The sequence below is a fragment of the Gymnogyps californianus genome, chromosome 2, assembly GCF_018139145.2.
Source record: "Gymnogyps californianus isolate 813 chromosome 2, ASM1813914v2, whole genome shotgun sequence".
NCBI lineage: Eukaryota > Metazoa > Chordata > Aves > Accipitriformes > Cathartidae > Gymnogyps > Gymnogyps californianus.
Window position 1 is genome coordinate 111,572,893 of NC_059472.1, and position 19,287 is coordinate 111,592,179.

Consider the following 19,287-nt stretch of genomic DNA (forward strand, 5'->3'; position numbering starts at 1 on the left):
TAGGGATTCTCAGAAACATACAAAAGGCTGCTACCTGCAACTGGAGGTGTAGGCAGGACTAGCAAACAAGCACTACCAGCAACAGGAACACTAAGCTGAACATTTCAGTGAGTGACACTTTTATAAGTACCTTTTTGGTAATCACATTTGATGTCTTTTCCATCCTCAATTTCCTTTCTTTCAGAATAAAAATGAGGCACTACAATTCTTTGCTCTACAGATGTAGGCAAAACTGATGAATTTGACTTTAGAGTACTATAAGAAGAACTACAGAAATCTTTTCAGACCTCAGTGAAGTTTCTGCACCCATCCTGAAGTTTGTGAACTACCTGGCGCCTTACACTGAATAATAATTTCCCTAAAAATACTTTGTCTATGCAAATATGCACAATCATATCTGATTTTCCAGTGAAGAAGACTAGTAAGTTTTTATATTTTTCTTTGTTTTCTCTGCATGTTTCCAAAACATTTCAAGCCCCAGTCTACTAGGTGGCCACTAACCAAGGAACTGAACTTTATAGGCCAGATGGGCCTCTCCTGTCTCATATTCCTACTGCACTTTTGCTGCAGAACATTTCTCAGTTGGCCCTACATTGACCTTTAAAAGAAAAAAAAGAATAACTGGATAACCCCTGAATGTATAAATAAATTATATAATATGACATTATATAATAATTACATACATAGTATGTACTAATATACTATGTATGATAGAATTCATCTTTTGTTATTAAAAATTATAAAGAAGTGGGAGTTTTTAGAAAGACCGTGAGAGAGTCCATGAGGAGTAGAAGATTTCTGCGCATCTGTTTTGACAATCATTCAGGCTACAGACACTTTACCTGCTGGCCTGGTTTGAGCGGCGATAGTGTTATTCCCTGGGTATTGATCACTGGGAGTATCTGGTTGCCGATGACAGTAGCGATGATCTGACCCTGGGCGTTGGTCAATAACTGTGGAGTTATCGGCTGCACCTGAAGTCCCTGAGCTCCACCTGCCGCCTGGCTGGAGGGGACTGGATTAGGCATCAGTGGGATTGTTCCAATAATCTGGAAAAAACAACATAGAAAGGGAAAATGCACATATGCCGCATATCCTTGCCACACATAATTACTTGTTTTATGCACGGTAAATCAAACTTAGGTGAAATAAGCACAGAGAAACAGATATGACAGGCTGCGGGTGGGAAACAACCGTTCCTTTACTGGGGTGATGAGGACTTTCAAACTCATTTGTCATGTCACATATCACCTCTACGTTTTACCACCATCCACTGTCATCCCCAACAAATCTGCTGTGGTTGAGAGAGTATGAAACAAATGCTGGGCCATGCTCTGGCCCCTCAATGACGTTTTGTTCCCACCTCTCATTTGAACACAGAGTGAAATAGATGCAAACATCAGTCTGTTTGCCTTGCTTTCTACAACTCATTCATACAATGTTATTAACTGAATTGAGGTGCTTATGTAATTTTCCTTGATTTACTGATACCTGCTACTCTAGATGACCACCTATGACTCCCATGTGATCTCAGAGAGGAACAAAGAGACACTGGTGTCTTTCAGGACAAGGCTTATTAAGATACGTTCATAAAAATGCAACTGCTTTTGGATGACAACTAAGTAGTACAGCACAATGGGAGGGCTGTTGTTAGATAAAACATTTTAGCTAACATTTCTGGGGCAAGTACTTGCAGAAAGAGACACTTGTGACATCTCAGACTTGAGAATACAGTGGTTTCCTAAAATGTGAACGTGCCTGTAAAACTAATATTAGGATAAGATGTCAAACAGATGCTGTAAGAAAGCTTGTCAGTCAATAAGCCACTAGGCTGAGGAAAGTTACGCTGAAGGAAGACTCTTTTCACAAATATTAGAGCATCTGAAACAAACTTTTGATGAAACTTGGGAATAAAACCAAACTTTTTTTTTTTTTTGCAAACAACAACAAACGAAGCTAGTCATAGGATTATTCCAACAGGAAAAATTGAAAAAAAAAAAAAATCAAAACACATCTCTATTTCCTTCACCACATCTCCTCTGACTTTATCATAGCCCCCCAGAAAGCATATATCCCATTGTAAGGCTTCCAGTCTTCCCTCTCCAGAAGCCTTGCTTCCTCCTCTTTATCCTCAACATCCATCACACTGCGTGTCCCTTTTGTCCTCCACTAGTATGATCCCAGTTGCCCTGTGTCTGTTATCACATACATTGACTAGTGTAGAAATACTTGGTTGCTGAGAAATAGGGTTGATTATGGCTGAGTTCTCCCTCTTTTTCCTCAGTGGGCACAGTAACAGGGTAGCTTTCCTCAGTCTGTCTGCTGATTCTCATTCCATTTAGGAGCTTAATCATCTTTTTAGATCTCTTTATTTCTGATAAATCTTGTTGAAATTGGTCAGCTGTTTCAAAGCCATTAGGTAGGTATGGAGAGATGGATGGGTGGATGGAAAGAGGGAGAGAAGGATAGACAGCACTAGTCATAAGACTAGTTTCCTCATGAAAACAGGCTAAGGTGTTTCTAGTGAAACTTGAAGGCAAATTTGTCTCCAAAACAAACATATAAAATTCCTATTGATTTCAACAATTAATTTATATTATCTTAATGGGAACTGTACAAAACAGTGTAAAATTAGCTCTAAAATAACTGTTTAGTGAAAACACCAGTGGCTTTGTGGGCAGACCACTAAGTTACTTTCTGAGAGTGCAAAACTAGAGGAACAACTCTGAATCTCTTGCTAAAGATATAAAAAAGATACATGCATGAACTGTGTTGTGAAGAGTAACAGGGATCTGTGAAGACCTCTGCATATTTATATCAGCAGAGGAGACACACCACAACCCCAGAAAATCCATCCTGCAATGATATCCAACTAACTCAGGCATAGCTGGAGGGGCAGGCGACTCTCGTCAGAGGATCACCCTCTTCCTTCCATTATTAGGCTAAGATATGACTCAATCAAGTGACAGCGTCCTAAAGAATGTGGCAGCCCGATGGTGTGCCTCTAGGTAGGCTCAACTGTGAAGTACAACGTGACAACTTAAACCGACTCCTTGAGTGAAAAGAGTGCACTTGGTTAGCTACGGCAGCTCAGCTAACAAGTGGTAGGTGCTGAAGTCATCATCAATTTACCAAACTTGCCCAGTTAGAAGAAGTTTGGATGGCAAGACCAGAGAACCATAAAGAAAAGCAGGACAGCTCTCCTGTGGGAGGACCTGGTAAAATGGCAAGCCCACCTACTAAGCTGTATTGCAAGAGCTGCATATATCAAAGCTGTTCAAAACACTGTAAAGATATAATTTAAGTTCTCCTTAATGCATTCCTAAAAGGTAGACAGATCAATAAAGATTATTACCCCCATTTTACAGAGCATGAAAGTGAAGCTCGAAGGAGCACATTCAGACAAAGGTTGTGAGTTAGCCTTCTAAGCTGGAATTTCCTGCCAGTTTCTCTCTGCAGATCACAGTACCTTTTTTTTTTTTTTTTAAGGTGTCCCTAGCTGAACTGCAGCTGCTTTACTGTTCATGTGAGAAGATGGCTGTTCACTGAGGAGGCAGGCATTTATTTACATCATTATCAGATTTCAGAACGTTTTCTAAAATCTGACTTTCAGCGTGAATTAAATACAACTTTCATGCAGTGCAACGTGTAAATTTCTCCCAGTTTTTGGCGACCTAAAATATTTACTGGTCACAAATATATCCTTTCACCTTTAACATATCTCACCAAACACAAGGAATAATCCTTCTTAATTTCATTAGCAGAAACATAGCAAAGGCCTCTCCTTCCTTTGCCATGTCAGTAAAGGACGCGACCTTGGAGTGTCATTACTCCAATGTAACTTTAACTATCAAGGTCCTAATCCCAGCAAAGCAAAAAATGCTGCGCTGGTGTTATCAGTAATAGAAATGTTTGCATGCACATTTAAAATGCATTTCTTGGACTGCAGTTGGACATTTTATAGAATGACAGTGCTGAAGTGGACAGTTTGTAAGGTCAGAAGCAGAAGGCTATCTATATGTATTAATGTGTGTCACACACCATTCTGTACATGGCATGCTGTACATGCAGGGAAAACACAGCTGGGAGAGGTGTTCCAGAAGGACAAATGAACAGATGCCCTCAGAGGTTTTACTGTAGCAGCCAAGGGTAAATCTGAATGGGAAACAGTTTTCCCACTTTCTGAAACTTACTGAGATTTCAAGATTTTTTTTCCATTTTATACCAAAATAAAGTAAAATCTTGTCTGATTAAAAAAACCACATCCACTTGTTTCTAGTTAACCAACAGGGCTACTCTTTATGGCATGTATCTTTGATATGGCTAAACCCAGATTCAAGTTTCCCCTTTCAAGTTTCCCCTTCTCCAAGTACCCTCTCCTAAATATCCTAACAGCTCCCTGATTCACACATAGTGAGGAGTACTGAAACCGGATCCCCTCCTCAAACCTTGTGTGACTGTCCTGATGCTGGGCCAGATCCCTCTTCCTCTAATTTTGGTACAAAATTTCACCCTGGGCCTTGCTAATCTGTCCTGTTAAAGTATCATGAAAGATGGCATCTTATGAGGATAATTTATGGTTTTGATACATTTAAATTTTCTAAAGAAATAAAACAAGACCACGCCACGGGCTTGAGACACTAGCGTGCCATGGTACAGACTATTTAATTGCCAGCGATTTCCCTAGTGGGGAGGCATTGCTCCTTTCTAGCAAATGCTGCTATTTCAGATTATATTCAAGGACAGTTCAGGAATAGCATGTGACAGGGACTTATCCCACAAGATACTTATAGAATCATACAATCACAGAATGGTTTGGGTTGGAAGGGACCTGTTAAAGATCATCTAGTCCAACCCCCCTGCCATGGGCAGGGACATCGTTCACTAGATCAGGTTGCTTAAAGCCCTGACCAATCTGACCTTGAACACTCCCAGGGGTGGGGCATCCTCAACTTCCCTGAGACATAGCAGAAGAGGCTTCTTACTCTGTCAATGTTTGGACTCAAATTCATAAACAATCTCACCTCTCAAACATGCTCTTGAGAAAACAAACACATCCGTAAAAGTCCTCATGCTACAAAAATATAATTTAAAAAGTTTTGGGTTTTTTTACACTATGCACGTGACTTTCACAATTCCTTTTACACCTCATACAACTGAAAGCAACCATTAAGTGTTCACAGAGGAGTTGCAAAACAGGTGTCATATGCAAAACAACAAACAGTTTTGAAAGTCCAAGGGTTAATTCAAGGGACCCCCTTGTCAATGCTCCATAACCTCTAAGGGAGTCTGGCACAGTAATCTGCAGAGTGCTGTTGATTAAAATAAATTACACCTGGTTGTATCTGTCTGAGGTACAGGTTCCAGATATAGACACAAAATGTAGTGCAGATGTGACACTGGAAATCGTACCAAGATATTTAATGTAAATTCAGACCTCAACTTTTTTACAGAGACAGGGCTTTGGTCCACCTCTAATTAAAACACCAAGACTGTAATTCTGGCCTTGTTCAAGTGACAGAGTGTTGCCAGAAGCCTTGGTGGAGTCAGATTATCACTTCAAGTATTCAGTAAGATTCTTTCATTTTTGTTTACGGATTAATAGATATATCAATTACATCTTGATGTGCTTAGAGAGCAGTTTTTACAGATGTTAGTTTTTTGTGCTTCCCAAAGTTAACTAAATTTTAAAAATCAATGATTTATTTCTAACTTCAAAGGAAATTCAGGGTGATTTTTAAGAGCATCTGAATATTTTCCATTGATTAATCTGTTAGTGTCATTTTAGCATCCTGGGATTTCAAGATATCTGAGATCAGGCCTCTCAAATCTTACAACTTGAATCTGCCATTGCCAAGACAACTTCCATGATTAAGTGTTATTTATACAAAATAAAGTTGTAAGGCTTGGCTTGCACATGAAGTTAATTTGTTGATCTGCTCCTACATACCATCTGTGGGCTCAGCAGTCTTTGCCTACATAGTCCTGCAAACTGTAAATTCATCTGCAATGAAAGAATAAGCACACAATTAAAGTGAAGGTAAAATCCCAGGGAATGGAGCTGACCATGGAGGGGAAAAATCCCAAACCCTCAGCATATCAGGGTAATGTCCTAGCACTGATAAACTGAAGTGCTAGTCACTATTGTACCATTAAACAGATTTTGGTCCCTTGCCTTGCTCAGTAAAGGTTTCTTCTTAGAAATGAAATAAAAACATTTGATCCCTTAAAAATGATCCCTTAAACAACTGATGTTTAAGAAAGAATAACATAAAAAAAAAAATCCATTCTTATCCTTTCTTGACTGACAACACATCTTCATATTTAATTGCCTTTGTGGATTACTTCACTGTAACTCATAGGCTGAAACTGCGGGCAGAAGCTGAGTGACTGCTCAGAACTTCTGGGGGTAAATGTCTAATTGTAGCCCCATTTGCGCTGCAGATATAAAACGAGATTTTGCATAACTGTATGAAGGACTAATTGCTGACTTCCCAGCACTGAGTCTTTCCTTGTGGCTCCTAATAAACCAATTGTGTTTTGACATAAGGTGAAGTTACTACAATACTCTAAAATGAAGCATACAACTGTTTTGTATTAAGTTCTTCTCCTTCTCCCCTCATCAGAAACAGGGCTGCCTTGCTTCATTGTTTTCCTAGCACAACCAAAGGAATATTACAAACTGTAGCCAAGTATTCAACAACTGCCTTTGTTTCTGCTGTGAAAAGGCTAAGTAAAATCAAAGACTAACTACACTAAGTTGTTTCTACTGTCAGCCAGGGTTGACATAAAGCAAATAGTGCCATTTGAGTGAATGTTTGCTGATTTAAATATGCTTCACTCATCTTCATTTTCTAGTCCTCAGAATATAATCTGAAATGAAAGCTCACTTTGGCTTCTGTTGTATGAGGTTGGTATGTTTAAACTCATTTTTTCTAGTTTTACAGGGCCAAAAGCTAGTTTAACCCCAGCAGTCATACCACCTACAGTACATAGGACAGTGTTTATGGTTTGGTTCATTTTCTACAGTTTTGCAAATTTCCTTCAGAAGCTGCTTCTGTTCACAGATATGTTCCTTCTTGTATGGTCACTGTATCAGCATGAGTTACTTTAAGGAGATAATCTACGGAGAGAATGACTGAGGAAAGGACAGAATAATGAGAATCTGCACAGGATTCTTTAGCCTCTGTGCAGCTGCCCCTTTCTTAATCACACATATATCTATATACTACCTATATAAATTAAAAACATAGACATACATTTATATATATATATATGATTTATTATCTACCAATATCAATAAAATCAGCTATTTTTCTACACTATACTATATATACTACCAATCTACACATTGAAAAACTGGAAGCATGAATACAAGCTCTATTTGCAGACTACTTCTGAAAGAAATGCTACTCCATCTTGTTCTTTGGAGTAACGATGATATGATTCTTGAACCTCAAGACAGGATGAGGCTAAGGCTACCTGTGTCTTTTGAAGTAAAAGCACTACTAATTTATGCAAAGCTTGCAAATTTCCTTTGCTGCATTATATTTCCTGATGAGAACTCAAAAAAACGGCACAACAAAATGCTATTATGAGAACAAGGCATCAAATAGTGATACTAGAAACAGGCCACTATGAAACTGTACTTCTGAGTCACCATTTCATGTAAGGAATTATAATTTTCAAGGTTAAGTATTGTTCATATATCATACGATATATTGGATGGTATATTGTTTGTAAGCATCATAAGGGAACATTGAGTCTGACATTCTGTCTGACTTTCTCAGTGCTTTATTTTTTAGAAAATAATGTTTGTATACTAACATCAAACTATACAGGACTTTATTTGTCATCACTGTAGGAATTATGTGGTGAAATTTTTCTCAAGCAAATACTGTTATGTTCTGTTAGCAGGGGCATGTATACAGTCATAAAAAAAAAGTCTCTTTTATCAAACATCCCGAATAACACAACATAACATTTTCTCATTAGAAAAATCTAAAGGTATATAATTACCAAATTAAAGATTAAAAATTATGTTGAGTGTCTGCTGAATTGCTCTTCCTAAGCAATCTACTTATCAGGTTTAGCTTCCTTTTAAAATCAAGAATTAAGTCAGGCATAAGGACCCTTAGAGGTCACAGTTCTCTGAATTGAGCAAAGCAACCTTTGTTTTTAATTAGATTTACAGGTCCCGAGCATTTCTGAAAATCAGCTAGCTAGATTCTTATGAAAGTGTTAAAATTATTTGATGGATGACTTGTATAAAATATTTTAGCAATATTTTTGTTTGTTATGACAACAGATCCATGATATTATGTTACGACAAAACAGCCTATACTGCCATTACAGAATTGTCATGACAAAACAGCCATAATTTCTAATAATGTTTGATGATCACAAAAAGAAGTCACAACTTACTGTTTTTAGCATTTGACTGCTTGTCTCCCAAATCACAAACAGCTTTCCTGGTTGCTGTGCAGATCCTTGTAGGGTGTATACAAGCAAATACATTTTTGTATGTGTGGTTTTGGTATCTTTTTTTTCTGTAAATACTCTTGAGAAGAAAAAGTAATGGTATTCATTTTCTCAGGAAGTAAATATGAAGCAACTGAGCCACCGGCATGAATTTCTAGATTTAATTATAACAAAAATATTTTGGTAAATATTCATTCACCTCTACTTTCTTTTCATGCAGACTATTTTCATAGTTGCCTACAGAAGTATCATTGCTATTTTGGCTTCTCTGAAGATTTCAATCTCAACTAAGTATCAAGCATCTCAGAGACAAGAAATCCCTGCTCTGAAATAAAATTTTTCAACCTTTGCAAGCTTTGTATATGCAGTGCATTTGCAAACTCTACCATTACTTTGTGTCTTTAGATGACAACCATTTAGAATAAAGGTTGTCTCTTTTAGGCATTAACATAATATAAATATTTACTGCTACTTCTCCCTCATAGCATAAAAAGTGGACTTGCTTTCAGCCATATCAGAATCTATAAAAGTGGACATACAGCAGAAGAAAATGTAGGCAGCCCTACACTTTGCAATACATGCCATGCTGAGCCATTCAAGGCTAGATTGCGAAAAAAATTGCCCTTTCTCAGCAAGCCGAATTAGGCCAAGCACAGTGCGTGCCAATGTGATTAGGTTGCTTCCATGCTATGGTGACATTATCGTCTTGTTTGGAACTAGCTTTGCTACTTGGTGTTGTATTGCACTATACCAGCCTACTATAGAGATGCTATCTAGAGGTCGGAAGCCAGAATGAGGAAGGGTTTAGTAATTGCTCTTTGATGCTGTGGTTTTTAAATAAGAGCTGCTATTGAGACATAATCTTGCGTAGATATGAACAAGATAATGTTCTCTACTGCCACAACAGTTCTCACTGAAATAGTGCTGTTTTAATTTTTCATGTTGTAATGTTACACTTTTAAAAAAGGGATGTTGCACACTACTGTCAATGTCTGTGTCTGGGTGAGCACGAGAATTTCTGGTGTTCTATTTTTATTTCTTTCTCTTGGTTACTCCTTTCAACTTGTTTTGCATAGACACAAAGCTCTGTTAAGGTGATGGCATGCTCTTAACTGCCTTCAGTAGGCAGTCACTGCTGTCACTGCTTTATCTTGTGATGCCATTCCTGAGAAAGTTATTCCACCAGAAGTATTAGGGTCTTGCAAATATATGTTAAATTTGGAATCCTCAGAAAGTTATTTTTCTTTTTAATTTTCATTGATGAAATTTCCTGAGGAAACAGAAGTGTGTTCTGGACAAATGACTTTGAAGGCTTAATGTTTTATTCTAGCCTTGACTTGTCTGTTTACAATACCAATGTATGTTTTCTTGGACACTTCTCTGTCATAAACTGGACTGAAATCATTAACCATCAAATAATCCTCAGATGCAATCTTTAGGACCACAGTTCTTTAATTAGATTACAGGTCAAAGAATTTCTAGGCCATCAATATATTCTTGAATAATCTACTCTCATCTTCTCACTATCGAATTACATACACTATATAAAATATTTATCAGAGATCACCAGATTTCTCAGTTTGTAACTTAAAGGTGAAATTAGTTAGGCATGCTGATTCATTCAATCATTTCAGACTTAGCCAAAATTCATTACAAGAAGGCTAATAGATATTGCCATCAATCAGTAGCAATGATACTCAACATTGTTGTTATACAATCGTATTTGTCCAAATACTGTTATAAATCTTGAGCTTGCTGCCCAGATGCAATGACTACGGATGACACAGTAGTTGTCTGTCAACCCTTCACTTCAACATTGTACTTGTGCAACAAGACATTCTTTTAAATACAAAGTCATGCCCTACTTCAGCTGATGTTTCTACGATTTTAGATGATCTGGACTTTAGTGAAATAAAAGATAAAACTGTTGGTCTTATTAATTAAGAGTTGTAACTTTTAACATGATAGTCTACAAAAGCTCAAGGCAAGGCTGAGGTGAATAACTGCAAACCTTTGCACCTGGGCAGACAAATGTACTACTGAAACACTTTTAAATTTTACAGTGCATGCATTTCTTCAACAAGTGATTTTCAGGCTACTGAGAAGTCTGAAACCTTCAAACCACAACACTAATCACCAGTATGACTATGGTGGAACAAACCATTCTGGATTACCTCCCTACCGTGGATCATCACTATGGAAACCAATATTCCAGCCTATAAACTGGAATTTTATTATAATGCAGCACAATTACATGGATGCTCAGGACAAGAAGGAAAAATTCATTTCACTGAAAGGAGGTGGGAAAATTTAGATGGGTCATATGCAAGTTCTTGGATGGAAAATGGTCATGACTCCAAGTTTCTAGATCTGAATCTCTAGGAAAAAAATCCTTCCTGAGATCAAATATAACTTCCCTTTGTCACACAGTCATCAGAAAGAGAGTTGATTGTTCATTTCAGTACCCATGCCTCCTTGAAAATTTGCCAACCAAATATAAGCCAGACTTAGTCCTTCTTACCTTGTGAAATTTGGTATGGCTGCTGGTTTAGCGCACTGCTCTGCCAATCAAGTTCACCTTTGGGAAGTCACTAAAATTCCAGTCCTCCATTCAATCATCTGTAGTATGTTTGTATAAATACTATTTATCTCCCTGCCAGTACTCCTATGAGCCTTAGGTAGTTTTTGTAAGGCTACCTTAGAGTTATCAAGAAAAGATACCATACAAAGGTAGGGGGGGTTTATGTCAAAGGTGGCTATCTCACTGAAAATACCCTCAGCTGGTTCTTTTCTTGAATGTTAGTAGCAGGAGCATACGCTTCACTGCTTGAAAGCGCAATGGCTAAAGTATCTCACATTATCAAATGCATCATTAATCCATTTCACCTGAGCTGACAGATAGAAGGGAAAGAAAGGTGTTCTGCTCACATCTTAACAGCTTGACTTGAATTTCCACTCTGGCCATCACTCAATACAAATCACGGTTATAATACTAAGTTCTGTAATACAGATACTTAGTATATGCGATGGTATCTACCACAAATGACTGGTCCTAGCATCTCTCTCAGGACAAAACTTTCTCCTGATGCAATGGCACTTAACTCAGGAGGTAGCTGTGGATTTGGAGATGAATATTCAGCATTCAGTCACTGCTCCATTTCCATTGGCCAAATTACATTTGTTTGTGATAGTTTATATACAGATTTGAGTCCCTCTCAGGGCTATCAATTTATTTTTGTACATTCAAGATGTTCCTAACTAAACAAATACTACAAAAATGACAGTTAAATCTAACAAAATTATTCTCAAATTTGGGGAAGACATAGCAAGAGACTGCATTTTATGAACCTGTGAGGAGAACATGCAGCTTAATTATCAGTTTCATTCAGTGTTGGTCCATAAGTTTGCTTAAGGAAGAGTTAAATAACTATGATTTTCTTATTAAAAGCAACAGTGGACCTGAGGTAATCCCATCTCCAGCACCTACATTGCTACTGTACTGAAGCAACATGCTCCTGATACAGACAGGCATACTGAAATTTCTCTTTATGTATTTTGATATGAATTCAAACTACTTCATCTTTCTCTTCTGTTGGCAGCAGAACCCATATCCTTGAGGCCAGTTCTGTGGAAGGTGGAGGATTACAGACACTTTGTACATTTTCTATCCTTGCATGTTGTCTCTGTATCAGTCCTAAAAAGATTTCCTTTTCTTTTCAACTGTGACCTTCAGAGGACCAAAGGTGAGGGGCTCCTTTACCTTCTTGACTCTAGAGGAGGGGGAGGATAAGGGCAGAGATCAGCTGTTTCCAGGATCCTTTCTCCATCTGTGTATTTGTCACTTGTCTTACACTTACATTTTAAGTTACTTTGGGCAGGCCATCAGTTTTATTCTCTTTTAGAACCAGGCCTTAGCACAGTATTCCAGTCATGATTATGGTGGTGCTGTAGGCAATAAATAGCAACAATCTTATTTGTCATTAAAAAAAAAAGTTGCTATATTATGTAATATTCTCATATTTCCTCTTAGTTAAGATAACTGAAGACTGTGATGCACTCCCTCAAGACTTGCAAGTAGGATTATCCTGCTGCACTTTCTGGTAAAATTTACTGGGGTTACAGGTTCCTGAGGGAAGAACTAATGGGGTGCTACTTTACCTTCATCAGCACTGAAACACTCCCAATACAAAAGGAAAATACATTACGGTCATTTTTACACACTGTGGAGAATGTTTAAGAACATGGCTACAAGCTGGGGAAAAAAATGAAACGATAATGCTAGAAAAGACCCTTATGCTTACAGGTTATTTTAAGTGTTTCCCTAGAGCTATGGTTTTGCACAACTTACTCTTGCAACTGTGGCAGCTGGGGTGTCAGTGGACTTCAATGAATTGCACTGAATAAACACATCCTTCCCAAGTTCAGAGGATATCATTCACAGTTGAAGCTACAGCCTTTCTCTTCTCTTGTTACCCCAAATGTTCCTCCCCAGGAACATCCAGAGCACTTCCACAGCTCGGCTTTGCCAGTCTACACTTAGAATCATAGAATCATTTAGGTTGGAAAAGACCTTTAAGATCATTGAATTCAACCATAAACCTAACACTGCCAAGTCCACCAGCCTAACACTGCCAAGTCCACCAGATTCAGCCTCTCTCTCCTGGTATGTAATGCCTTAATCAGGACATGATCCAAATGAAGCAAGAAGGCTCCTTATAGAGTGATGTACTATACTCACTGCCTGAAAGAACCAGAGAACCTAACCACAGATATTTTTAGTATACGAAAATTTAAAAGTATTAGTAAGGACCGTCAGATGTTGCTTCCTTCATTCAGCCTTTGCCTTACTTTGAGTAATCTCCCTGATACCAATCCATGGAGCAAGATATTAGTTAGTAAGACTAAAAATGGTGGAATCTTCTATAAGGAGAACAAAGCTGATATGAAAGGGGGAAATAGCAACTGCAAAATTAAATTTAGTTTTAAGTATTGTCAAAATGCATATTACACTTACAAATGTCCTTGTAACATATTTTATAAAAAACAACAGAGTCTCAGTAATATCAACCCTCTGTAAAGCACTTCTTATTAAATCTTGGAGCAACAGTGGAGAAGATTCCCTGGTGTATGTGAATTACAGTAGAAGAGGATGAGTGAAGTGCAAATGCCACAGTATAATTCGTATATGGAACATTTTAATTGTGGGTAATGGCAGATTTTCAATTTTATAAGTCAAGGAATTGTGCTCATTTCTGAGACAGAACTGAATATATTAACTGCCCTTGAAACTATCAATATTTCTTTCTGTGCAGAGCACAGCACAGTAAATGCATTAAAAGATGAAAGCTCTTTGATCCTTTTGAATGCTTAAAGACACCGGAACAGTGCCAATAAGTTTTGAGGAAGAGGCTAGACAGAAAAGAAATATTATTAATTGCCAAGATAGCACAATATCCCAAAATAGTCACACTGAGTGTACTAAGGACTACAAAAACATTTATTGTTCATAGTTCTACCCTACTAAGTCTCTCAGGCCACAATGGATTCCTTTTTTTCCCCTCTTCATTCAGGTGAAGTCATTAGTATGCAAACATATTTGATCTTGAAATACACAATAGCTCTATCTTTTTAGCCCCCAATATCAGGGAAAGAAAACTGTCTGGGATTATATCACAGTGTAGATCTTATGAGTCAGGAGCAGACTGAATAACTGGAATCCCAGAAGTCATTTACAAGAGCCATTGAGCTTCACTCAATGGTCCGCTGGTTCTGCTGCACTCAATGGTCTGCCGTGGTTCTGCTGCCAATTGCCAGGTAATATTTTCTAGGAAGATTTCATCTCTTGGCTTCTCATTCATTGATAATAATGCCAATTATCTCTGGACTCCATTTCAGTTTGGAGCTATGCTTGCATAAGATTATCGGGCTTCTCTCTGACTTGACTTCTACTAATAAAAATCAGAAGTAAATCTACTGACCTGAATGCAATGGCTCCTGGGACTTGAACATGGCACAGGCTGATGTTTGGGTCTAGCTGCTGCCCGTAGTTCTTTTTAAATTATGAATGGTCCCAGGCTAACGTGTACAATGCACAGCCTAGGTCTGGTTTTGACTGGTTATCTCAGGCTTTGGTTTCAGCTGAAGCTAGAAAAATGTAGGGATTCTATCTTTTTCCCTGTTCATACAGAACCCATTTTGCCCAATGGAGCAGCCCCATGCAAACCAAGTGGATGACTCATGAGTAGTTCTGGAAAGAAAGTGGGAAATTATGCTCATTTTTGTTTTCACTTCAAAATGGAACTTAAGCTAAATTTAAAATTAAATAAAAATCTGAAAAAACTGTTCGGGGTAGATTAAGCCATTCTGATCAAAACTGAAATATTTCATATTCCTTTTAACCTTTCTAAAATTGAAAAAAACCTCACTAAATTTTCAAACAGAACATGTAAAAATGAGACATTTAAATCTTATCCAGACACTGTACTTTAAATTTTTACTGAACAAAATTTGTCAAAATGACACATTTTATATTTAGATTAAATGCCATTTTTCCATCAGAAGTCAGCAATGAAAAAAAAGTCATTCAGTTCTGCTCACAATGCTGCAGGAATTTATACTAAAAGATTGATGAATGAGGTAGTAAAATGTAATTATACCTCGCTCTTTAACATAGATTCAAATGCAACAGTAGAATCCCGAGGGATGCTTCTGGATACATAATAGATTTCCTTCTCTAGAGCCCACTGCATTCATCGCTGATAAGGTCTCCAAGAGCACTTGCACTAGGGCAGGCTCCAAGAGCTCAGCTACGGACTAGAAGCCTGATGTGCTAGGTACTGGAGAAAGAAAAGGTTGAAGTAGTCTCTATTTTGAAAAGGGAGACGAAGCACTCATGCTGTCAGGACGGGTAGTAAGGTGGCATGCTCCAATGGCACAGAATAAAGTCCTTCTGCTTCCCCAGTGAATCTGTGCCCGAAAAATGCAAAAGAAGAGGACACTCCCTTCTTTACGTCTTTCCCCCAAAGCTATATGCATTTGTTGAGAGCCTAAAACTTCCATTTATTCTGTAGCTTTTAACAAGGAGTCTTTTTTTAACCTCTTGGGACATGGACAACCTGGCCCCTAGTTTGAGAGTTGCTGCTCAGTGGGGGAAAATGTAAAAGACAGTGCCGTGTGTACTGTGATTCCTCCTCCAGCTCGTGCTCTGAAAAGACTTGCATGCATTTCTCATCCATCACCCTATCCCAAAAGATGCTCAGAAAACTAAGTGATGTCTAACATGATAGTTAAGAGAATCTGTGCATCTACCAGCCTCTCCTTCCTTACCTCACCTTCCCCCTCAACCCTCCCCCAAAAGAAAAGGAACCCATTTCTCAGATTAAAAAGAAAGTTCATCCAGGCTCAACGTGCTTAAGATTTGTCATCCAGGCTGCTTCACTCAGAAATGAAAACATAAAAATGTGTAAACAACAAATAACCTCAAAAAAGAAATGAGCATCTCAAAAAAAAAAAAAAAAGAAGAAAGTTATCAAATATGCATTTGTTTATCACAGTCAAGTTTTATGATTCAAACCTGATTCATATATATTTTATGAAGAGAATATCCATTGTGGTGGCAAAATTAAATGTATTTTGAAACTTGTATGTGACATTTATCTATCTGCTCTATCAGAAAAAAGTTGTCATATTCATTCAGACATATATTACTTTTTCAATTTCCTGTCAGTAATGTTTCTTTAATGTTCTTTAGGGTGAGACCACAGGATTTCTCATTTCTCACAACAAAGACCATAACTCATTAGAATTATGTTGATGAGTTTATACCTAAAAAAGTTGCATCAATTTTTTTTTTTTAGAGGTGAACAATTTGCACTCTTATCCATGACAATCATAGCTTTTTTCTTTTTTTTTTTTTTTAAAGATACAGAGTCAGGTAGAGAATTGTTGGCTCCTTTTTTTCCTTCTTTTACAGATGTTCATCATATAAAACACAAACTTATGGTGCAATTTTATGATGATTCAGGTTCTATTGTGAGCCGCAAGAGATAACAAAGATAGCACAAGTATTGAAACTCCTTATCACGTATCTTCCCTTCCAAAGGGATGATTTTGACAGAAAGTTTATATAAACCCAGTGCTTAAGAATAAACAGCGCTGTGCAGCAGGCAAGGCCAAAGGGTCATAGTTAGAGAAGAAACAGAAACCAATTAAAGTGAGTTAATTGACAAAAGGCTACAGCTCCCATGCAGAAGACTGGCTGGAGAGGTGCAAAGTGGAGATGGCAACTTCTTTCTTTGAGTTGCTATTAAAGCAACACTGTAATAAAAACCTTATCTCGTGTCCCATACACTCAGTGCAAGTCCTGCGATGGATGTTGAAGTGCAGTGGGTCAAGCCCTGGGTAGAAAGGCCGTTTGATTCTTATGGGGTTTTTTTGGTAGGCTAGTAATGACACCATCCACAATACAGACTAAAGTACGCTCTTTGTTGGTAAAAAATGAGGAGAATTCCATGAGCAACATTTGAGTTTCATTTCTGAATAAAAGCAGAGTATTTGGAATCAAATTAGAGGATGTGCCTCCCCTTCTAAGCATACACAATATTTGGGAATAAATAAAAATTTAAATAATATTTGGTAAAGCTGGCACCAATTATGATGGCCCAGCTTCAAAAGGCTGTTGATCAGTTTGGCTTAGATATGTACCTAAAATTATTTGAACACCAGCAACTTAGGCTATTTTTTAGGACAGAAATTCTTATGTGATAAGACTCTCTCATGACATTTGTGGCATCTGCTGGTTGGAGCTGTGCTGGAAATACTTTTAAGCTGGCCTGTGGTCTGAGGATTTAGTGCATCCCTTTTCTGTCCTAACCAAAACAGCAGGGTAAATGCCCAGAGAAATGTAAAAAGTAATCTGTCAAAGGGAGAGATTTCTTCCTCACTACTACAGGCTCAAAGTTTTTTTTTTTAACCTAGAAGAACTTCAGAGAAGCAAAGTCTTCATTTATGCACAACTGATTTTTAAATAACAACATCCTACAGATGGAATACTTAATCTTACTTGAAAGAAAAGATACTCAACAGAAAGACCCTCCCTTCACGTTGCTATCCATCATTTAGTTAAAGTATCAGTAAAGTTAAGTACATTTTAAATAATTCAAACAGGTACCATTACCTTGGTCTCTGGGATGCTACTTCTCTATTTATTCGGGAAACACAAAGAAGCAAGAGAAACAGGAGCACAATTTTCACAAAAATGGAAGAGTGCCTCTAGACTCATCCCAAAAGTAAGGCAGGTCAGCCAGTGCCAAGTTCTGCATGGCCATCATCAGCTGCTACCAGGATCTGAGTTAAAACTCCTGTGACTGCCATGGGGAGCTTAAGGATAACATTATCGAAAGGACTCAAGTCCCATTAAAAGTAACTAATTCGTGGTATTCTACGGATGGAATTTATGTAATTTAATGTTAGCCACCTAACATTAGAAGTCCAGTTGTAGACCGCCATTCAAGCTCTCTCTAGTCAATGTAGAGTGAGGAATCTCTGCAAGGTGATTCATCTTGGACTAAAATGCATGCATGAGATCAGTGAGATGTTTTATTCTTCAAGAGTGCCTATTTCTTTCAGTGATGACAGAGAACACTAAGTAACTAGCTTAGATTTGATGCAGCCTAAGCTAACTTTGACATGGTTAAAGTTAGGGAAAATGAATTCAAAGTCAGGAGTCCAAAGAGATGTAGGACTCTGCTGAGGACCAAAGTCAATTCTAATATTAACCTACAGCCTCTAAGTCATTTGGAAAACAGTTGCCTTTTTATTGACCATCTGAATATCTCAGCTGTACAAAAAAGGAGAATAAAATAATTTTTAAGAAAACTAAAAAAAAACCCCAAAACCCCAGAGGCTTTTTCCAGGGAAGAGGCTCAACGTTTCTTTTTTTTTTCCTTTGTGAGTTAAAGACAAGGCTTTGAGAAGACCTCACTGGTTGAAAAGCTGTTCAATACATGCACAAAATGAAACCTGTTTGACCATCCCTGTGTATCACAAACATAAACACGGAGACAGAGATGATTCACTTAAATGACTTCAACTTGACTGGTAATATCTTGACACATTTCACTGGGGAGCGTATAACTTACACTGCTTTTAAAAAGTAAGTTTAAAAAAAGGACACAGCAATGACTGTGGACTGAAGATTTATTAGAAAGATTCCCCAACCATCTCTTGGAAGTCAAATTTCCATGTTCTGTGCAAACTCAGTGAGAAATTGCCTTCTTGACATGATGCTCATTTATCTCCCCTCACTCTGTGTTCTTTGAGGGCTCCTTTTGCATCATTTGTTGGGTAGTATGAGGCCGATTTAAACATTTCTACATTTGTGCTGTTGCCAGAGACCATAGTGATTTAGTGAATCAGGCATGCATCATTCATGTTTGTTCCCTCTTTTCACTGCATATGATTTTAAGGAGAAATAAAAGGCAAGAGGGAGCCAAGGGTACAACTTGCCTCAGTAAACGCTTTTTAGGAGAGGCCCTTTCCACTGATGGATCAGGTTATGAGAATTTGAGCTCGACTCAGTAATATTTAACATATACATTTTTATCTGTATTCAGAAAAAAAGGCTTTTGTTGTAGCATACTTACTTGTGACATTTTATTCTCAAAATACAGGATGTAATACATTGTTGGTTAAGGACTTCCATGTAAGCAAAGCTCTAACTATTCATCGTTGTATATAACAGAAGCATGAAGGTATTTGAACAGGCAAATGCTTCTGTATATTACTAACAGTATTTCTTGGTCAGTA

At 37.7% G+C, this 19,287-nt stretch overlaps 1 protein-coding gene across 3 annotated transcripts in view; it reads right to left on the minus strand.

The window, feature by feature from the left end:
• Positions 1-19,287, minus strand: part of POU6F2 (POU class 6 homeobox 2) — a 315,567-nt gene that overhangs the window by 24,130 nt on the left and 272,150 nt on the right. For all 3 annotated transcript variants that reach the window (XM_050892321.1, XM_050892323.1, XM_050892322.1), the window contains exon 7: positions 843-1,049. In XM_050892321.1, the coding sequence (XP_050748278.1) occupies positions 843-1,049 (207 nt within the window). The remainder of the gene's footprint in view (positions 1-842; positions 1,050-19,287) is intronic.